The sequence below is a fragment of the Choloepus didactylus genome, chromosome 1 (genome assembly GCF_015220235.1).
Source record: "Choloepus didactylus isolate mChoDid1 chromosome 1, mChoDid1.pri, whole genome shotgun sequence".
Classification (NCBI taxonomy): Eukaryota; Metazoa; Chordata; class Mammalia; order Pilosa; family Megalonychidae; genus Choloepus; species Choloepus didactylus.
Genome location: NC_051307.1, coordinates 241,640,863 through 241,660,883, shown reverse-complemented (window position 1 = coordinate 241,660,883; position 20,021 = coordinate 241,640,863). Strand labels below are relative to the sequence as shown.

The following is a 20,021-nucleotide window of genomic DNA, read 5'->3' as shown; positions in this document are numbered from 1 at the left end:
TCAGAAGGAAATGTAATGATCCATATAAAGCTCTTGGTACCTGGTAAAAGGTCAACAATATCAAGATGAGCCTTTTTTCAGCTCCACTGAAATGGTTGATACTGAGAGGGAAGGCAGTGGAAAGGCAGTAGGAAAAGAAGCGTCAGGTTCTCTGCAGAGGTGATACTGTCTTCAGATTGCAAAATCTCTTTTTTTCCTCACTATTTTAAATAGTTACTAGGACATTAGATAATGAAAACGTTCTTTATGCCCCCTTTTCAAATCCATCTTCCTCTCTCTCTCTTCCCCTGGAGCTTATAGCTATTCAAAAGTTGGTATGTCTCTAACCTGTTCATATTTTTATACTTTTACTAGATGTTTATGTGCCCTTTAAAAATACAGTCTATAGGATTGTTTTTTGTGTTTTTAAAATAACTGATGGTATACTGCTCCTAGCTTTTTGCCCTCAGCATTATTTTTGCAGTTTATGTTACGTGTCAGTCTAGTCCATTAATTTTAACTCCTGTGCAGTATTCTGTCATATTAATACACCACAGTTGGTTCATCCAGTCCTCTGTTAGTAGATACTTGGTTTGTTTCTGATTTTTTTCAGTGTTATAACAATGCTGCCTGCCTGTGCCTACTTGTGCACAGGCAGGGCAGAGTGGTGTCTCCTAGGTAGACACCCAGTTACAGACAAGACCCTCAGCTTTATTGGATATTGCTAGATTGCCCTCCAAAGTGGTTGTACCGCTTTGTAGTTGCTCCAGCAGTGTGTGGGAGTTGTCATTTCTCCTCCATTCTTTCTGATACTTGGTATAGTCAAATGATTGACATCTCCAGTTCAGTCTTTCTTAATTTTACCATCTATTGAGCATCTCCCATGTGCCAGCGACTCAAGATGAAAAAGTGAACATGCCACCATCCCGGAATGCCTTTAAGCAGCTGGTGATCTAGAATGGACGACAAATGTGTCAGTAGACATTTGCAGTAGAAAAATTTGCAGTGGCACAGAGGTAGCTCAAAACAGGGGAGTGAGTGATCTTTCAGTCTGATTCTGATCCCTGGGCTTCAGATTGCCCAGGAGGTGGTGTGGTCATCCCCTCAATGTCTCACAGCCCAGCTGCCTGGAAACCCATCTGAGCGTTTTGGCCCCAGCGACACAGTGTTGCCTTCCTGAATCTCTGGAAAGATTTAGCCCAAGGTTTGGCAAGGATATATGCAAATGCACATACGTGCAGTAGCACATATGCAAATACAACTCAGCCAGAGATTTTCCTGTTACTGGAAGGTGCATAGCTCTGCGTTTCCAATTAAGATATTTATGTAATCTATGTTCTTAATCGTTTATCCTGGCAAGACTGAATATGAGGTGCTTTGATTTGCTTGGGTGGTTCAGGTTGTTGATCTGTGTTTTGCATAATTGCAGCTCCCTTGCCATGAACCTCCTTGGGAAAGGCTTGAGGATTTGCTTATTTTGCGTTTTAGCTTCCCCTGTTATAAGGAATTATTGGAATTATTAACTTTTTAAGTGGTGATAATGGTATTGTTATATTTTTGTTAAGTTCTTCTTTTAGAGATACATACTAAAATATTTACAATTAAAATATCATGATAGGATGTTGGGTTAGCTTCAAAACCGTATGCAGTGGAGGCAAGTGGCCATGAGTTGACAAACTGTTGAAGCTGGATGAAGAGTACATGGATGTGTTTTAGACTATTGTGTCTACTTTGGTATACCCTGGAAATTCTTTTCTGAAAAAAGTTTAAAAATCCATCATCACACTTGACACTTCCCACCTGAAATGAACCTTGGGTCCTTTAGCCGCTCTGTTTCCAGTGGTCAGCAGAGGGCAGTGGTTCCCACCTCACAGACCCGCAGCCCCGGGTTTCCCTGTGGCTGAAGAGGGCCCTTTGCTGGGCTCCTAACGATGCCACGTTGGGTGATGGGGGTTCAGAGTAACAGAATGAATATAACCCTGCACTGTGAAAAGTGGAAAGTGATCAGCTCCCCTTCAAATTCTGCAAGTTTATTTGCATATGCTCCAGTTTTTCTGCTTTATGATGGTGGTGGGTTGTGACTATTAGCAGGGCAAAGTGCAAGGGTTTACGAGCCCCAGAGACTGGGATTCAAATTTCAACTTAACTTCTGTGACTTGGGCCTTAATTTCATGGGAATAATTGTACCTGCCCCACCAGGTTGTGAAAAATATATCTTAAGATGCATAAAAGCATCCATTACTGTGCCTGGTCTTTCCTCTTCTGGTTTCATTCCCTAAAAGTTTTGCAGTTTTCCTGACCTGTCTTTAAAACCTGCCTTTTGACACGGTCACATTGAAATGGTACCAGCCAGTTAGCCAGGTCTCCAGCTGGAGGAAATGAGCTGTGCTGGCACTGAGGGGTCACTTTGCCTGTTTCTCTCTCCTCTATCCTCATGGCAAGCTGCAGCACCATTCCTCTGTCCTCACACACTTTGATCTTTAGAAGTCCTTTTGATCTAGTGGGGTAGCTGCTGCTGCTGTTCTGCCTGGCTTTTGCTAGGTCCTTCTCCCCAAATTTCTACCTCTGTTCAGTTTTTCAGCCAGCTCATGGAGCCTCTGCAGGGGGAGAAGACCCCAATATGTTTGGCCAAGTTTTTATTCCTTTATAGCCATTGTCACTCCCCATCTTTGCAACCTCTTACTCATCAGGAGGTTTATAAAAGGAGATTCAGACCCTTAGCTAGGGAGTACCTTTTGTATTCAAATTCAGTATAATCCAGGGAGACAGCCAAGGGAAGGAAGGAGCTACACTTGGGTCAGAAGACTTGGGTTTGAAGGTGTGGTTATTCACTGCCTCACTCTATAACCTTAGTATGTGTTCTGGTTTGCTAATGCTGCCAGAATGCAAAATACCAGAAACAGATTGGCTTTTATAAAGGGGGTTTATTTGGTTACAGTCTTAAGGTCATAAGAGTGTCCAAGCTAAGACGTCAGCCATAGGGTACCTTCACAGAAGAATGGCCAATGGCATCCAGAAAACCTCTGTTAGCTCAGAAGGCACTTGGCTGGCATCCACTTGCTCCCAGGTTGTGTTTCAAAATGGCATTCTCCAACATGTTGCTCTTGGAGCGTTTGTCCTCTCTCAGCTGCAGCTCCTCTTCAAAATGTCATTCTCAGTTGCTCTGAGTCCTTCTGGCTGTGAACTCCTTTATACGACTCCAGTGATCCAGTTAAAACCCACCCTGAATGGGCGGGATAATACCTCCATGGAAATTATCCCATCAAACATTTCACTCACGGATGACTGAGTCACATCTCCATGGAAACACTCAATCAAAGGATTCCAATCTAATCAACACTAATACATCTGCCCCCACAAGATTGCATCAGAGAGGCGGGGCAAGATGGCAGACTGGTGAGCTGTATGTTTTAGTTACTCCTCCAGGAAAGTAGGTAAAAAGCCAGGAACTGCGTGGACTGGACACCACAGAGCAATCTGTCTTTGGGCATACTTCATACAACACTCATGAAAACGTGGAACTGCTGAGATCAGCGAAATCTGTAAGTTTTTGCGGCCAGGGGACCCGCGCCCCTCCCTGCCAGGCTCAGTCCCGGGGGAGGAGGGGCTGTCAGCTCCAGGAAGGAGAAGGGAGAATTGCAGTGGCTGCTCTTACCGGAAACTCATTCTACTGATTCAAACTCCAACCATAGATAGACTGAGGCCAGACACCAGAGACTCTGAGAGCAGCCAGCCCAGCAGAGAGGAGACAGGCATAGAAAAAAAACAACACGAAAAACTCCAAAATAAAAGCAGAGGATTTTTGGAGTTCTGGTGAACACAGAAAGGGGAAGGGCGGAGATCAGGCCTTGAGGCGCATATGCAAATCCCGAAGCAAGGCTGATCTCTCTGCCCTGGGCACCGTTCCTTAATGGCCCTGGTTGCTTTGTCTATTAGCATTTCAATAACCCATTAGATCTCTGAGGAGGGCCGTTTTTGTTTTTTTTTTTTTTTTTTTAAATCCTTTTTGCTTTTTCTAAAACAATTACTCTAAGAAGCTCAATACAGAAAGCTTCAAAGAATTGAAATTTGGGCACGTCAAGTCAAGAGCAGAACTAAGAGAGCTCTGAGACAAAAGGCAATAATCCAGTGGCTGAGAAAATTCACTAAACAACACAACTTCCCAAGAAAAGGGGGGTGTCCGCTCACAGCCACCATCCTGGTGGACAGGAAACACTCCTGCCCATCGCCAGCCCCATAGCCCAGAGCTACCCCAGACAACCCAGTGTGACGGAAGTGCTTCAAATAACAGGCACACACCACAAAACTGGGCGTGGACATTAGCCTTCCCTGCAACCTCAGCTGAATGTCCCAGAGCTGGGAAGGGGGAGCAGTGTGAATTAACAGAGCCCCATTCAGCCATCATTTGAGCAGACTGGGAGCCTCCCAACACAGCCCAGCAGCCCAGAACTGCCCTGGGGGGACGGCACTCACCTGCGACATAGCACAGTCATCCCTCAACAGAGGACCCGGGGTGCACAGCCTGGAAGAGGGGCCCACTTGCAAGTCTCAGGAGCCATACGCCAATACCAAAGACTTGTGGGTCAGTGGCAGAGACAAACTGTGGCAGGACTGAACTGAAGGATTAGACTATTGCAGTAGCTTTAAAACTCTAGGATCATCAGGGAGATTTGATTGTTAGGGCCACCCCCCCTCCCCGACTGCCCAGAAACACGCCCCACATACAGGGCAGGCAACACCAACTACACACGCAAGCTTGGGACACCAATTGGGCCCCACAAGACTCACTCCCCCACTCACCAAAAAGGCTAAGCAGGGGAGATCTGGCTTGTGGAGAACAGGTGGCTCGTGGACGCCACCTGCTGGTTAGTTAGAGAAAGTGTACTCCACGAAGCTGTAGATCTGATAAATTAGAGATAAGGACTTCAACTGGTCTACAAACCCTAAAAGAACCCTATCAAGGTCAGTAAATGCCACGAGGCCAAAAACAACAGAAAATTATAAAGCATATGAAAAAACCAGACGATATGGATAACCCAAGCCCAAGCACCCAAATCAAAAGACCAGAAGAGACACACCTAGAGCAGCTACTCAAAGAACTAAAGATGAACAATGAGACCCTAGTACGGGATATGAAGGAAATCAAGAAGACCCTAGAAGAGCATAAAGAAGACATTGCAAGACTAAATAAAAAAATGGATGATCTTATGGAAATTAAAGAAACTGTTGACCAAATTAAAAAGATTCTGGACACTCATAGTACAAGACTAGAGGAAGTTGAACAACGAATCAGTGACCTGGAAGATGACAGAATGGAAAATGAAAACATAAAAGAAAGAATGGGGAAAAAAATTGAAAAACTCGAAATGGACCTCAGGGATATGATAGATAATATGAAACGTCCGAATATAAGACTCATTGGTGTCCCAGAAGGGGAAGAAAAGGGTAAAGGTCTAGGAAGAGTATTCAAAGAAATTGTTGGGGAAAACTTCCCAAATCTTCTAAACAACATAAATACACAAATCATAAATGCTCAGCGAACTCCAAATAGAATAAATCCAAAAAAACCCACTCCGAGACATATACTGATCACACTGTCAAACATAGAAGAGAAGGAGCAAGTTCTGAAAGCAGCAAGAGAAAAGCAATTCACCACATACAAAGGAAACAGCATAAGACTAAGTAGTGACTACTCAGCAGCCACCATGGAGGCAAGAAGGCAGTGGCACGATATATTTAAAATTCTGAGTGAGAGGAATTTCCAGCCAAGAATACTTTATCCAGCAAAGCTCTCCTTCAAATTTGAGGGAGAGCTTAAATTTTTCACAGACAAAGAAATGCTGAGAGAATTTGCTAACAAGAGACCTGCCCTACTGGAGATACTAAAGGGAGCCCTACAGACAGAGAAACAAAGACAGGACAGAGAGACTTGGAGAAAGGTTCAGTACTAAAGAGATTCGGTATGGGTACAATAAAGGATATTAATAGAGAGAGGGAAAAATATGGCAAACATAATCCAAAGGATAAGATGGCCGATTCAAGAAATGCCTTCACAGTTTTAACGTTGAATGTAAATGGATTAAACTCCCCAATTAAAAGATATAGATTCGCAGAATGGATCAAAAAAAATGAACCATCAATATGTTGCATACAAGAGACTCATCTTAGACACAGGGACACAAAGAAACTGAAAGTGAAAGGATGGAAAAAAATATTTCATGCAAGCTACAGCCAAAAGAAAGCAGGTGTAGCAATATTAATCTCAGATAAAATAGACTTCAAATGCAGGGATGTTTTGAGAGACAAAGAAGGCCACTACATACTAATAAAAGGGGCAATTCAGCAAGAAGAAATAACAATCGTAAATGTCTATGCACCCAATCAAGGTGCCACAAAATACATGAGAGAAACATTGGCAAAACTAAAGGAAGCAATTGATGTTTCCACAATAATTGTGGGAGACTTCAACACATCACTCTCTCCTATAGATAGATCAACCAGACAGAAGACCAATAAGGAAATTGAAAACCTAAACAATCTGATAAATGAATTAGATTTAACAGACATCTACAGGACATTACATCCCAAATCAACAGGATACACATACTTTTCTAGTGCTCACGGAACTTTCTCCAGAATAGATCATATGCTGGGACATAAAACAAGCCTCAATAAATTTAAAAAGATTGAAATTATTCAAAGCACATTCTCTGACCACAATGGAATACAATTAGAAGTCAATAACCATCAGAGACTTAGAAAATTCACAAATACCTGGAGGTTAAACAACACACTCCTAAACAATCAGTGGGTTAAAGAAGAAATAGCAAGAGAAATTGCTAAATATATAGAGACGAATGAAAATGAGAACACAACATACCAAAACCTATGGGATGCAGCAAAAGCAGTGCTAAGGGGGAAATTTATAGCACTAAACGCATATATTAAAAAGGAAGAAAGAGCCAAAATCAAAGAACTAATGGATCAACTGAAGAAGCTAGAAAATGAACAGCAAACCAATCCTAAACCAAGTACAAGAAAAGAAATAACAAGGATTAAAGCAGAAATAAATGACATAGAGAACAAAAAAACAATAGAAAGGATAAATATCACCAAAAGTTGGTTCTTTGAGAAGATCAACAAGATTGACAAGCCCCTAGCTAGACTGACAAAATCAAAAAGAGAGAAGACCCAGATAAACAAAATAATGAATGAAAAAGGTGACATAACTGCAGATCCTGAAGAAATTAAAAAAATTATAAGAGGATATTATGAACAACTGTATGGCAACAAACTGGATAATGTAGAAGAAATGGACAATTTCCTGGAAACATATGAACAACCTAGACTGACCAGAGAAGAAATAGAAGACCTCAACCAACCCATCACAAGCAAAGAGATCCAATCAGTCATCAAAAATCTTCCCACAAATAAATGCCCAGGGCCAGATGGCTTCACAGGGGAATTCTACCAAACTTTCCAGAAAGAACTGACACCAATCTTACTCAAACTCTTTCAAAACATTGAAAAAAATGGAACACTACCTAACTCATTTTATGAAGCTAACATCAATCTAATACCAAAACCAGGCAAAGATGCTACAAAAAAGGAAAACTACCGGCCAATCTCCCTAATGAATATAGATGCAAAAATCCTCAACAAAATACTTGCAAATCGAATCCAAAGACACATTAAAAAAATCATACACCATGACCAAGTGGGGTTCATTCCAGGCATGCAAGGATGGTTCAACATAAGAAAATCAATCAATGTATTACAACACATTAACAAGTCAAAAGGGATAAATCAATTGATCATCTCAATAGATGCTGAAAAAGCATTTGACAAAATCCAACATCCCTTTTTGATAAAAACACTTCAAAAGGTAGGAATTGAAGGAAACTTCCTCAACATGATAAAGAGCATATATGAAAAACCCACAGCCAGCATAGTACTCAATGGTGAGAGACTGAAAGCCTTCCCTCTAAGATCAGGAACAAGACAAGGATGCCCGCTGTCACCACTGTTATTCAACATTGTGCTGGAAGTGCTAGCCAGGGCAATCCGGCAAGACAAAGAAATAAAAGGCATCCAAATTGGAAAAGAAGAAGTAAAACTGTCATTGTTTGCAGATGATATGATCTTATATCTAGAAAACCCTGAGAAATCAACGATACACCTACTAGAGCTAATAAACAAATTTAGCAAAGTAGCGGGATACAAGATTAATGCACATAAGTCAGTAATGTTTCTATATGCTAGAAATGAACAAACTGAAGAGACACTCAAGAAAAAGATACCATTTTCAATAGCAACTAAAAAAATCAAGTACCTAGGAATAAACTTAACCAAAGATGTAAAAGACCTATACAAAGAAAACTACATAACTCTACTAAAAGAAATAGAAGGGGACCTTAAAAGATGGAAAAATATTCCATGTTCATGGATAGGAAGGCTAAATGTCATTAAGATGTCAATTCTACCCAAACTCATCTACAGATTCAATGCAATCCCAATCAGAATTCCAACAACCTACTTTGCAGACTTGGAAAAGCTAGTTATCAAATTTATTTGGAAAGGGAAGATGCCTCGAATTGCTAAAGACACTTTAAAAAAGAAAAACGAAGTGGGAGGACTTACACTCCCTGACTTTGAAGCTTATTATAAAGCCACAGTTGCCAAAACAGCATGGTACTGGCACAAAGATAGACATATAGATCAATGGAATTGAATTGAGAATTCAGAGATAGACCCTCAGATCTATGGCCGACTGATCTTTGATAAGGCCCCCAAAGTCACCGAACTGAGCCATAATGGTCTTTTCAACAAATGGGGCTGGGAGAGTTGGATATCCATATCCAAAAGAATGAAAGAGGACCCCTACCTCACCCCCTACACAAAAATTAACTCAAAATGGACCAAAGATCTCAATATAAAAGAAAGTACCATTAAACTCCTAGAAGATAATGTAGGAAAACATCTTCAAGACCTTGTATTAGGAGGCCACTTCCTAGACTTTACACCCAAAGCACAAGCAACAAAAGAGAAAATAGATAAATGGGAACTCCTCAAGCTTAGAAGTTTCTGCACCTCAAAGGAATTTCTCAAAAAGGTAAAGAGGCAGCCAACTCAATGGGAAAAAATTTTTGGAAACCATGTATCTGACAAAAGACTGATATCTTGCATATACAAAGAAATCCTACAACTCAATGACAATAGTACAGACAGCCCAATTATAAAATGGGCAAAAGATATGAAAAGACAGTTCTCTGAAGAGGAAATACAAATGGCCAAGAAACACATGAAAAAATGTTCAGCTTCACTAGCTATTAGAGAGATGCAAATTAAGACCACAATGAGATACCATCTAACACCGGTTAGAATGGCTGCCATTAAACAAACAGGAAACTACAAATGCTGGAGGGGATGTGGAGAAATTGGAACTCTTATTCATTGTTGGTGGGACTGTATAATGGTTCAGCCACTCTGGAAGTCAGTCTGGCAGTTCCTTAGAAAACTAGAGATAGAGCTACCATTCGATCCAGCGATTGCACTTCTCGGGATATACCCGGAAGATCGGAAAGCAGTGACACGAACAGATATCTGCACGCCAATGTTCATAGCAGCATTATTCACAATTGCCAAGAGATGGAAACAACCCAAATGTCCATCAACAGATGAGTGGATAAATAAAATGTGGTATATACACACGATGGAATACTACGCGGCAGTAAGAAGGAACGATCTGGTGAAACATATGACAACATGGATGAACCTTGAAGACATAATGCTGAGCGAAATAAGCCAGGCACAAAAAGAGAAATATTATATGCTACCACTAATGTGAACTTTGAAAAATGTAAAACAAATGGTTTATAATGTAGAATGTAGGGGAACTAGCAGTAGAGAGCAATTAAGGAAGGGGGAACAATAATCCAAGAAGAACAGATAAGCTATTTAACGTTCTGGGGATGCCCAGAAATGACTATGGTCTGTTAATTTCTGATGGATGTAGTAGGAACAAGTTCACTGAAATGTTGCTATAGTATGTAACTTTCTTGGGGTAAAGTAGGAACATGTTGGAAGTTAAGCAGTTATCTTAGGTTAGTTGTCTTTTTCTTACTCCCTTGCTATGGTCTCTTTGAAATGTTCTTTTATTGTATGTTTGTTTTCTTTTTAACTTTTTTTTTTCATACAGTTGATTTGAAAAAAGAAGGGAAAGTTAAAAAAAAAAAAAAAAGAAAAAAGACAAACAAGGAAAAAAAAAAAAACAAAAAACAAAAAACGATGTGGTGCCCCCTTGAGGAGCCTGTGGAGAATGCGGGGGTGTTCACCTGCCCCACCTCCATGGTTGCTGACATGACCACAGACATAGGGGACTGGTGGTTTGATGGGTTGAGCCCTCTACCATAAGTTTTACCCTTGGGAAGACGGTTGCTGCAAAGGAGAGGCTAGGCCTCCCTGTATTTGTGCCTAAGAGTCTCCTCCTGAATGCCTCTTTGTTGCTCAGATGTGGCCCTCTCTCTCTGGCTAAGCCAACTTGAAAGGTGAAATCAATGCCCTCCCCCCTACGTGGGATCAGACACCCAGGGAAGTGAATCTCCCTGGCAACGTGGAATATGACTCCCGGGGAGGAATGTAGACCCGGCATCGTGGGATGGAGAACATCTTCTTGACCAAAAGGGGGATGTGAAAGGAAATGAAATAAGCTTCAGTGGCAGAGAGATTCCAAAACGAGCCGAGAGATCACTCTGGTGGGCACTCTTACGCACACTTTAGACAACCTTTTTTAGGTTCTAAAGAATTGGGGTAGCTGGTGGTGGATACCTGAAACTATTAAACTACAACCCAGAACCCATGAATCTCGAAGACAGTTGTATAAAAATGTAGCTTATGAGGGGTGACAGTGGGATTGGGAATGCCATAAGGACCAAACTCCACTTTGTCTAGTTTATGGATCGATGTGTAGAAAAGTAGGGGAAGCAAACAAACAGACAAAGGTACCTAGTGTTCTTTTTTACTTCAATTGCTCTTTTTCACTCTAATTATTATTCTTGTTATTTTTGTGTGTGTGCTAATGAAGGTGTCAGGGATTGATTTAGGTGATGAATGTACAACTATGTAATGGTACTGTAAACAATCGAAAGTACAATTTGTTTTGTATGACTGCGTGGTATGTGAATATATCTCAATAAAATGATGATTAAAAAAAAAAAAGATTGTGACACTGAATTGAAAAAGAATGCAGTATGAAAATAGTGTTTAGTATTTGTGTATCTTTATAATTTCAGCAGTTTAAAAATAAAAATCAATAAATTCAAAAAAAAAAAAAAAAAAAAAAGATTGCATCAGAGAACATGTCATTTTGGGGGACATAATACATCCAAACAGCACAGTATGTTAATCAGTTTCTCTTCTTTGAAATGGTGGGGATGCTAATGCCCACCTCATCAGGCATTCCAAGGCTTAAAAGAGAGAGTGTTCAGTACATTGCATGGTACCTCATAGGTGCTTTGTAAACTTGGGTGAGTCTAGACCTGAATTGCACTCTTCTACTACAAAAGATGGAAACAGGGCCTCTATAACCAGCTCAGAGGATTGCCCTTTATAGAGAACAATGTCAGACAACACAGCATTGTGTTCTCATGAGGTCTGATGCTCTGTCTTTCTTAATTCCCTCAAAATTCCCTGACCATCGCATATACACATGTTCAAATGTGAGTTCAGAAATGCTTCCAAAGCCAAACTCTTATTTTTCTTTTCCTTTAACCTGGGAGTTGAGTATTTAGAAAATAATGTTGACTTCTCTTAGACTTGCTGTTAATAGGATAGCATAGTTCTGGTCAGGGTTAGCAGGTCAGCAGTTGAAGCCAGGCAGCTCAGGAGTAGAGAAAAACTAATACTAGAGCCTCCCTGGCACTTGGTTGCACCGCCTTTCCTGATGGCAGCTGATGGCATCACATCTCCAACAAACAACAAAAGACCAGCTAAGCAAACTGTCATTCTGAGCTGGCTTCTGTTTCCATTTCTAACTTGATTAGAGAGAAGTAGAAAGGTATATTCTGCTGTGGGAATAGGAAGGTGGGAAATGGGGATATTTAGTGATCAAACTGAGAGGTAAAGGGGAGCCAGACAAGGGAAGGCCTTGATAGCCATATTAAGATATTCAGAGTTTATTTTTGAGGGCCGGCCTTGATAGCCATATTAAGATATTCAGAGTTTATTTTTGAGGGCCGAGGGAAGCCACTGAAGGATGGTACAAAGATCACAACAGATCAGATTGAAGGGAGATAAAGCCATTGCTAGGGAGACTGGTTAGAAATGGTCACAGCCAGCCAGGTGAGAAACTATGTCAGGCCGTGGCTGTGCTGGACAGAGAGAAGAGATCAGCACTGTTTACAAGGCGAGTGACCAGATCCTGGTGATTGCAGACATCCAGGAAGAGGCAAAGATAACTCCCAGGATTCTGGCTTGGGAAGCAGTAGATGATGCTGGCATTTCTTGAGGGGAGGGAGGTTGGGGGGAGGATGATGGGTTTAATTTTGAACTCTTGCTTTATTGTACCTCACCTCCTTTCTGGTCAGTCAGAATTAACTCTGGGGGCAGATACCTATTTACCTCTCTAGAGGTAAAGATTCAAAAGATTAAAGATAGGTTTAGTCTTGTTCCTAAAAAGATTCTGGCATGCCTCAGTTGATCTTTACCAGTCCTTTCCTGGGACATTCATTCATTGCCCTCTGCTTCTAATTTCTTATAAATAAAACTTTTTTTTTTTTTTTTTTGGTACCTACTTATTTAAATACAAAGAACACATAATAAAATAAAGATTTTTCTGGAGAGATGATTATCATTCAAGCCTGAAAGTTTTTAAAATAAGTTGTACAACAGCCTCAGAAGAGATTTTCTTTGTAGATATGACTAACGATGGTTGGCAATGAATTAGAAGGATTTAGGGCTTATCGTCTGTGCCAGAGAGCTGAAATATACAATTCTGAGTAGGTAGAGACCCCTCAACCTACTCATATCTTTGCCTCACATTGTTTCCTGGAGAATTTTGTCTGCCATTGGATCCATCAGTTTAAGTTTGCCCAAGTGTTGACTTTACTGCAGGTCATGTGAAACAAGCTAGAAATCAACTGGAAACAGAAAACCCTTAGGAGCCATAACTTGAAGTTAGTTTCTGTGTGCTTCCAAAACAGAATCCTAGCTTTAGATACCAATCTGAATTTAGAATGACTGGCTTAGGGGAACAAAGGCTCACTCTAAAAAGAAAGCCAAATTGCCTGTTTATCCACAAAGGAGGGAACCCAGATGATGATGGTAAAGCAGTCAAGGTGAAGCTTCTCTCTTAACAGCCTGTCTTCCCTCCAAGACATATTCTCAGTGAGTTCTGGGATGTGCAGAATTCCCAAAGCATCGTCCTTTTCTTTTGAAAGGAAACAGAAGCCAAGAGTAAGCTTAACATAGGTCAGGTCGATTTCTATAGGCTGTAAATCTGTGTAGTTGATGTTCATTATCGGAACTAGCTCAGTGTCTTGCATATGTAAGGGAATAAATATTTGTTGAGCATGTGACTGAACAAACGGAAGATTCTAAATCTTGGGGAGGTGGGAAGAATCTCCACTGAACAGAGGATCTAAAGCTTTTTAACTGAAGTACAACATGTATACAGAAAAGTGCACAAATCATAAACTTGATGAATTTCCACAAAGTGAACCCACTCATGGACTTAGCACCCAGGTCAAAAATTAGGACAGTTACCAGCACCTGAGAAGCCCCCTCAGGCCCCACTTCCAGTCACAGCCCCCAGCAAGAGTAACTGTCATCCTTCTAACACGTCGTGGTTCTGTTTTGCTGATCTCTGAACTTTGTATGATATACTCATATGTACTCTTGTGTCTAGCTTCTTTTGCTCCTTGGGAGATTCATCAGGTTGTTGAGAGTTAGCAGTAGTTTGTTTCTTCTCCTGGAAGTATAGTATTCCATTATATTAATATACGTGAATTTTTTTATTCATTCTGTGGTTGATGGATACTTGGGTTCTTTCCAGTGTGGGGCTATTACAAGTAGAGCTGCTATGAACGTTTTTGTGCCTATCTGTTGGTGAACATAATGTGTGCATTTCTGTTAGGTGTATACTTAAAGGTAGAATTACAGGTCATAAAATATGTGAATGTTGGGCCCTAGTATACCATCAAACTATTTCCCAATTTGCATTCCCACCAGCAGGGTTCCTACTGCAGTACCTCCTGGACCAGTATTTGATATTATGTGTCTTTTTCATTTCAGACTTTCTGATAGGTGAGAAGTGGTACCATAATTGGGGTTTTATTTATATTTCCTGGTGACAAATGAAGTGGAGCACTTTTTCATGTTCGTCAGGTGCCTATTCCAGTCCTTTGCTCATTTTCTTTTGGGTTGTCTGCCATTTTCATATTCTTTTTATCGTCTGGGTGCAAGTCCTTTGTTGGATATACATATGCAAAAATTCTCTCCCTCTCTTAATGGTGTCTTTTGGTGACAAGAAATTCTTAATTTTACCTAGTCCGCTTTAGCAAGTTTGTCCTTGATGGTTAGCAGTTTTTGTGTCCTGTTTTTGTGTCCTGTTTAAAAATCTTTTACCTGCTCCAAGTTCATGAAGATATTCTGCTTTGCTAATAGTAAGCCTTGATATCTGGTAGTAGTAAGTCCTCCACCCTTGTTAAAATTAGAACATTAAGGCAGAAGGAACCCTTAATTCTGATCTGTTGGTTCTTAATCTTTTGCAAGTCTTGGATCCCTGTGAAAATCTGACAAAAATTCTGGCCCCTCTGCCCAGAAGTACACATATGCTCATCCACATCAAATTTTCCTACAATTTCAAGTTCACAGACCGGCATCAAAACCTATATTTGGGCCACAGATTAGAGAACCCCTGATCTAGTCCAACGTATTCATTTTGAAGATGAGAAAATAGAGTGGGAATCACATTAAGTTTGTGGCCCAGATGGGATTAGAACTTACGTCTTTTGACTCTTACTCTAGTGCTCTTTCTGACACAGTTCCCTGGTGCAGAGCTCTGAGAATACCTCTCTGGCAGAGCCATCCAAGGGAGAGACTGTTTTTAGTCAAGGTAGAATTCTATCCACTAGCAGCAAAAAAAGGCTACGTGGTGATGCTCGTGTACTTATGTATTTATTTTAGATGTTTAAACTCCAAGGAGTCTGTGCCTCAGTTTTTTGAAGTTGAGCTGGGAATTATCATGGTCGATGTATCTTCCTCTAGCTGTGAGTCAGTGCCCTGGGGTTGTTCTGTGGAACCTTACTGTGTGCAGCTACCTGTGTACTGCTTGATCTCTGGATTGACTCTGGCTGGAATTTCAAAAAAGCACTTACGTAATAAGTTTCCAGTCTCAATGCTCAAAGTGGGCGAGGTTGACAGAGTGGTTGCCCCAGGGAGAAAATTAAAAGGGGTAGAGGCAGGTAAGGGAGCTCTGAGTTTCTTGACTTGGCTGTGTCAATTTGCAAGTAGTTCGCCAGTAGACAAGCCAGGCCAGAGTATCTAGAAGTAAGTATTCATTAAGGATTTTACTGGTAGCCTGCCTTCTTAACCTGCCACTGCCCATTGTAGCCTCTTCAGAGATTCTTACAGGTAACAGGGCCTGGTGTTTTCAAGTGATCACCCAAACCACAGTGCTAGTAGTCTCCAGAACTAATCCTGTTTCCTTGTCAGCAGTGCTTACTAAAGTGTACTGCCAGGGGTGTGCCTTTTAGACATGCAGTACAGACCACAGTTTGGATCTCATGGTGAAAGGACTGTCCGGCTCTTTGGGCCACACCCTAAATGATCTCATCCTCCACACAAAGGAAGACAAATCTGCCACACTTATGCAAGTATGATCCTATTAGCTGTGACAAATAACATCCCGTGCATTTGATCCCATTTTCTTTCCCAGAAGCCCCCAAAAGCCTCTTCTCTAGCTTCATTACACACTTGTGATTAAGTAGACCGGAGGCAACGGAAAGTCAGATAGCTAAAGGAGGCACATTTGCTCAGTGATTTCAAAAGCATTTACTGAACACTTTCCATATATATACTGGGTATTGTACTAAGTGATGGTGATAGAGATGTGAGTGGGGCAAGGCCCCTGTCCTCAAGGAGCTCCCAGTGTAGGCCTAGGGACAGCCAGGTAAGCTGACAGATGCTGTTTGGGTTGGGCAGTCCTGTGATGGAGGCAAGCGCTGTGGCGGGCTTAGAGAAGCAGCCCTTGAATCAGCCCAAGGAGTCAAGGAAGGCCCTTCCTGGAGAAGAAATCTCAACAGGATTTTGTAGTCTCCAAGGTGGGAAAGTGCTGGCAATAGCATTCATTCTAGGCAGATAAGCAGCATGTGTAGTGACACAGAAACACCAAACCAGGAGTGGTTGAAATGGCAGGCAGTGGGAAAAAGAAAAAGGAGGCCCAGGAGGCCCCTTTACAGAATCTTGTCTTTGTCCTGCCTTTCTCCCCCTTTTTAAAAGGAGCTGCTACATTCAGAGGCTGGCAGTATGCTCGTAGCTCAAGAGGTTCACTGATCCCAGTAACTCTGGCAACTTTCGCTCCATAGGCAACTTTAGCTCCTTATCACTGCTTCAGTAGCTGCTTCAATCAGAGTCTGTCCACTCCCCTCACATCCACTTTCACCACAGGTGACTTTTAATAAAAACTTTAGCTGCTGGAGTCTCCTAGACCCCACCAATCCAGCACTGCTCCATTCCAAAGAGAAGACTATGGTCAAAATATTTCAGAAATTCTAGCTAAGCATACAGTCAATAGGCTTCAATTTTCTCACCTTCTCTTCTTTTCTTTTTCTCTTTTAGGCATGAAGAAATCAGTGGTTTATGGTTCTTTAAAATTGCATAAAATGTGGAAAGGATGGCTGAGTAAAACATCCTAATTTTGTTTGCTTTTATATATGTTATGTATAGATGAATAAAGTATTTGATTCTTTTTGACAGAACAGTGTTTGCTACTTTGACCTGCTGCTTGAATTTGCAGACACCCTGGTTTGTATGGTATTTATTTTTGAAATGTATGCATCCGACACTTACCCGGTGGGACCCAAATATCTTTGTTGAGGGCTTAGCATCAGAAGAAAAGAGTCCTCTCTACACACAAAACCATCTAGATCCTGCTTTAACTGGGGTCTGCACTTTCCAGGAACATGAGAGTCACAGACACAAAAGATGGTACAGGTACATTTGCTAGTGAAACCTGCAGTCCCAGGATGGCTACAGGCTGGGGAGGCTCAGCTCTCTGCCCATCGTGTTAGATCCCTGGTCTCTCTACCCTTTTTGCTTGTTATTTACTTGGAAGTGTTGCATCAGCATTTTCTGGATCTAGGCTTTTTACATTTCTCTTTTTCCTCCATGAAGATGTGTGGTGGGGTGACCTGAGTGGGGGGCCTGGGACAGACACTGGGCTGAGCCTTCCCTGTTGTCACAGTTGGGACACGTTTGGGAAACAGAAAACCTACCCCAGAGTGCCTTGAGCCTCAGAGGACTCAATGGCTCAAAGAACTGGAAGGTTAGAGGCAGAGTAGGCTTCAGGGTTGGTTGAGTCCACACGTACACAGAGCCATCCATGACCCGGATTCCTCTCTCAACTGCGCTCTGCCATGTGCGGGGTGGCCTCCTCCAAGGCTGGCTCCTCTGGCCACTGTGAGGCGGCTGCCAACAACGTCCTCCTCCACAGCTGCAGAGACACACAGGGTTCCTTTCCGAAGCCCTCTTAGAAAAGCAGGAAAGCTTTGCAACAGCCCCCACGAGACTCTCTGTGGTTTCACGGGCCCTAACTGGGCCACTTGTCCTATCCAAAGACCCAGCTTCTCTTCAGGCTCATGGGCTGGGACTGAGGGGGAAGGGCTGTTGGAGAAACAGCCACCTTGTCCACCCCACCCCTCATCTCAGTCTCTTCAGTCAAACCTCAGGGTTTGTCTCTGTTCACCTCACACCCTGTATTACCACTGCCTTGTGCCCTAGTGTAGACCCACAGCATCTCTCATCAATAGGAAAAAAATAGCTTTCTACTTATTCCTTCTACCTTTGGATTCAGCTCATCCCAACCCAAAATAGAAGCCTTATGGTATTGTGAAAAGCACAGACAGGATATGTTTTAATTTCCCAGCTGCTAAAACAAATACCATACTGGGGGGTTGGCTTAACAACAACAGGAATTTATCGGCTCATGGTTTCAGGGGCTGGAAGATTTGCTTCCTCCATGGGTTGGTTATCTTCTGGCTGGCCAGCAATCTTTGGGGTTCCTAGACTTTTCCATCACATGTCAATGCACATCTTCATGTGCAGTGTCTTCTCCCTTCTCTTCTGGGTTCTGTTGGCTTCCAGCTTCTGGTTGCTCCCTGTGGCTTCTCTATAAGGTCTCCAGGAATAGGGTTACGACCCATCCTGGTTCAGATGGGCCACACTTTAACTGAATTAACCTCATCGGAAGTTCCTATTTATGATGGATTCACACCCACAGGAATGGATTAAAATTGAGAACATGTTTTTCTGGGGTACATAACTCCAGGCCACCACAGGATATGACCAACCTGGGTAGTGTCCCAGCTCCACTACTTACTAGCTTTGTGACTTTGGGCAAGTTATGTAACCTCTCTGAACAATTTTTCCATCCGTGAAGTGGAGATAACATCACAAATCTCCTTGGCTTGTTGTGAAAATCCTGTGAGCTAATGTTTGCAAAGCCCATAGGACAGTCCCTAGAACATAGCATTCAGTAACTGATTGCTGTGGCTGTAACTGTTTTGAATTGTTTTTGATATTCTTATTATTTTCTTCTGTAATGTTTTTCTTTCATTGTGTCAGGCTTTTCTTCAAGAAGTTAAAATGATTCCCCACTACTTAAAGGATGAAGTAAGAATTTCTCATCAGGCGATTTGAAACCTTCTGTTATCTGACTTTATTTTACCTTGTCTATCTTCTACCCCCTCTATCTGATACAGCTCTTTATGTCTCCAAACTACTTTGCAAATTAGATACTAAGAATATCAGGGTCACTTTCCAGATGGAGAAACTGAGGCCTCAGGAGTGGACGTGGCTGCCTGAGATCACACAAACGTGAGTAACACAGCTTGGACTTGAACCCAGGCCTCCAAACTCGACCTTCCCTCACACACCCTGTGGCTTCCGTAAGTGAAGAACAGTTGAGTCTGTCTGTGTTCCACTTGCCCTAGATGTATTTTTATCTTCCTTGTCTTTGATCCATTTTGAAGTATAGATGTTTAAGCTCTATAAGTATGAGAGGTGAGACTGCTTCTGAAGATAATGGAACTCTTTGGCCAGAGGTGCCACTTCTCATTCCAGAATATCCAAAAAATAAATTTACTTAGGAGTCAGACCTCAAGTTGAATCCCAGTTCTGCCTGTTTCCAGCCGTATCCTTGAGCAAGTAGTAGTCCTCCTGAGCCTCAGTTTTCCCGCCCACAATGTGCATGTTGTCATACCTATCTGCCAGGGGTGGTGTTAGAATTAAATGAGATAGCACACTAGCGTACCTACCCTGGTTCCTGGTATGTTCTCAGAAAGAAGAAATTCTTCCTGTGGCTCCCTGCAGGTTGTTGTGGTGTCTCGATGACCAGAGTCCTGAACTGATGCTCCATCTGGACCTTGGATTCTGATTTGTTTGAGGTACTGTGTGGCCTGTGGGTCTCCAGATCACTGAGCCCTGCCCCTCTCTGCCCTGCAGTCCCTCCCAGAGCTGGTGGTCATCCAAACTACACAACATCCTCAGTAAACAGCAAGAAGCAGAGGACAGATCTTATCAGACATACCGTATGAGAATAAGGGAAAACACTTACCAAGCCCAGACGCTAAGTGCTACCAGAAAGTCACTGAGCTATTTTAACCAACCAAAATGTCCAGTTCCCAAATTCCAACCCTGTGGTGAGGAGTAAATGAATAAAAGTATTACAGACACAGGCTGCTATCTGTGAAATTACTTGTAAATAGTGAAGGATTGTAGGGAAATTGATGTAGCATTTATTGAGGGCCTATAAATGGCAGGTGTGA

At 41.9% G+C, this 20,021-nt stretch overlaps 1 protein-coding gene across 9 annotated transcripts in view; it reads left to right on the top strand.

Moving 5' to 3' along the window:
- The window catches only part of TAMM41 (TAM41 mitochondrial translocator assembly and maintenance homolog), an 81,961-nt gene extending 65,027 nt beyond the window's left edge, over positions 1-16,934 (top strand). For 3 of the 9 annotated variants that reach the window (XM_037802208.1, XM_037802217.1, XM_037802184.1), the window contains one exon: positions 16,816-16,931. In XM_037802208.1, coding sequence (XP_037658136.1) covers positions 16,816-16,892 — 77 coding nt within the window. In that variant the 3' untranslated portion in view covers positions 16,893-16,931. Of the gene's footprint in view, positions 1-14,268 lie in introns of all 9 variants that reach the window. The other 6 variants (XM_037802248.1, XM_037802241.1, XM_037802201.1 and 3 more) reach the window with 5 other exon arrangements.
- The last annotated feature ends 3,087 nt before the right edge of the window (positions 16,935-20,021 follow it).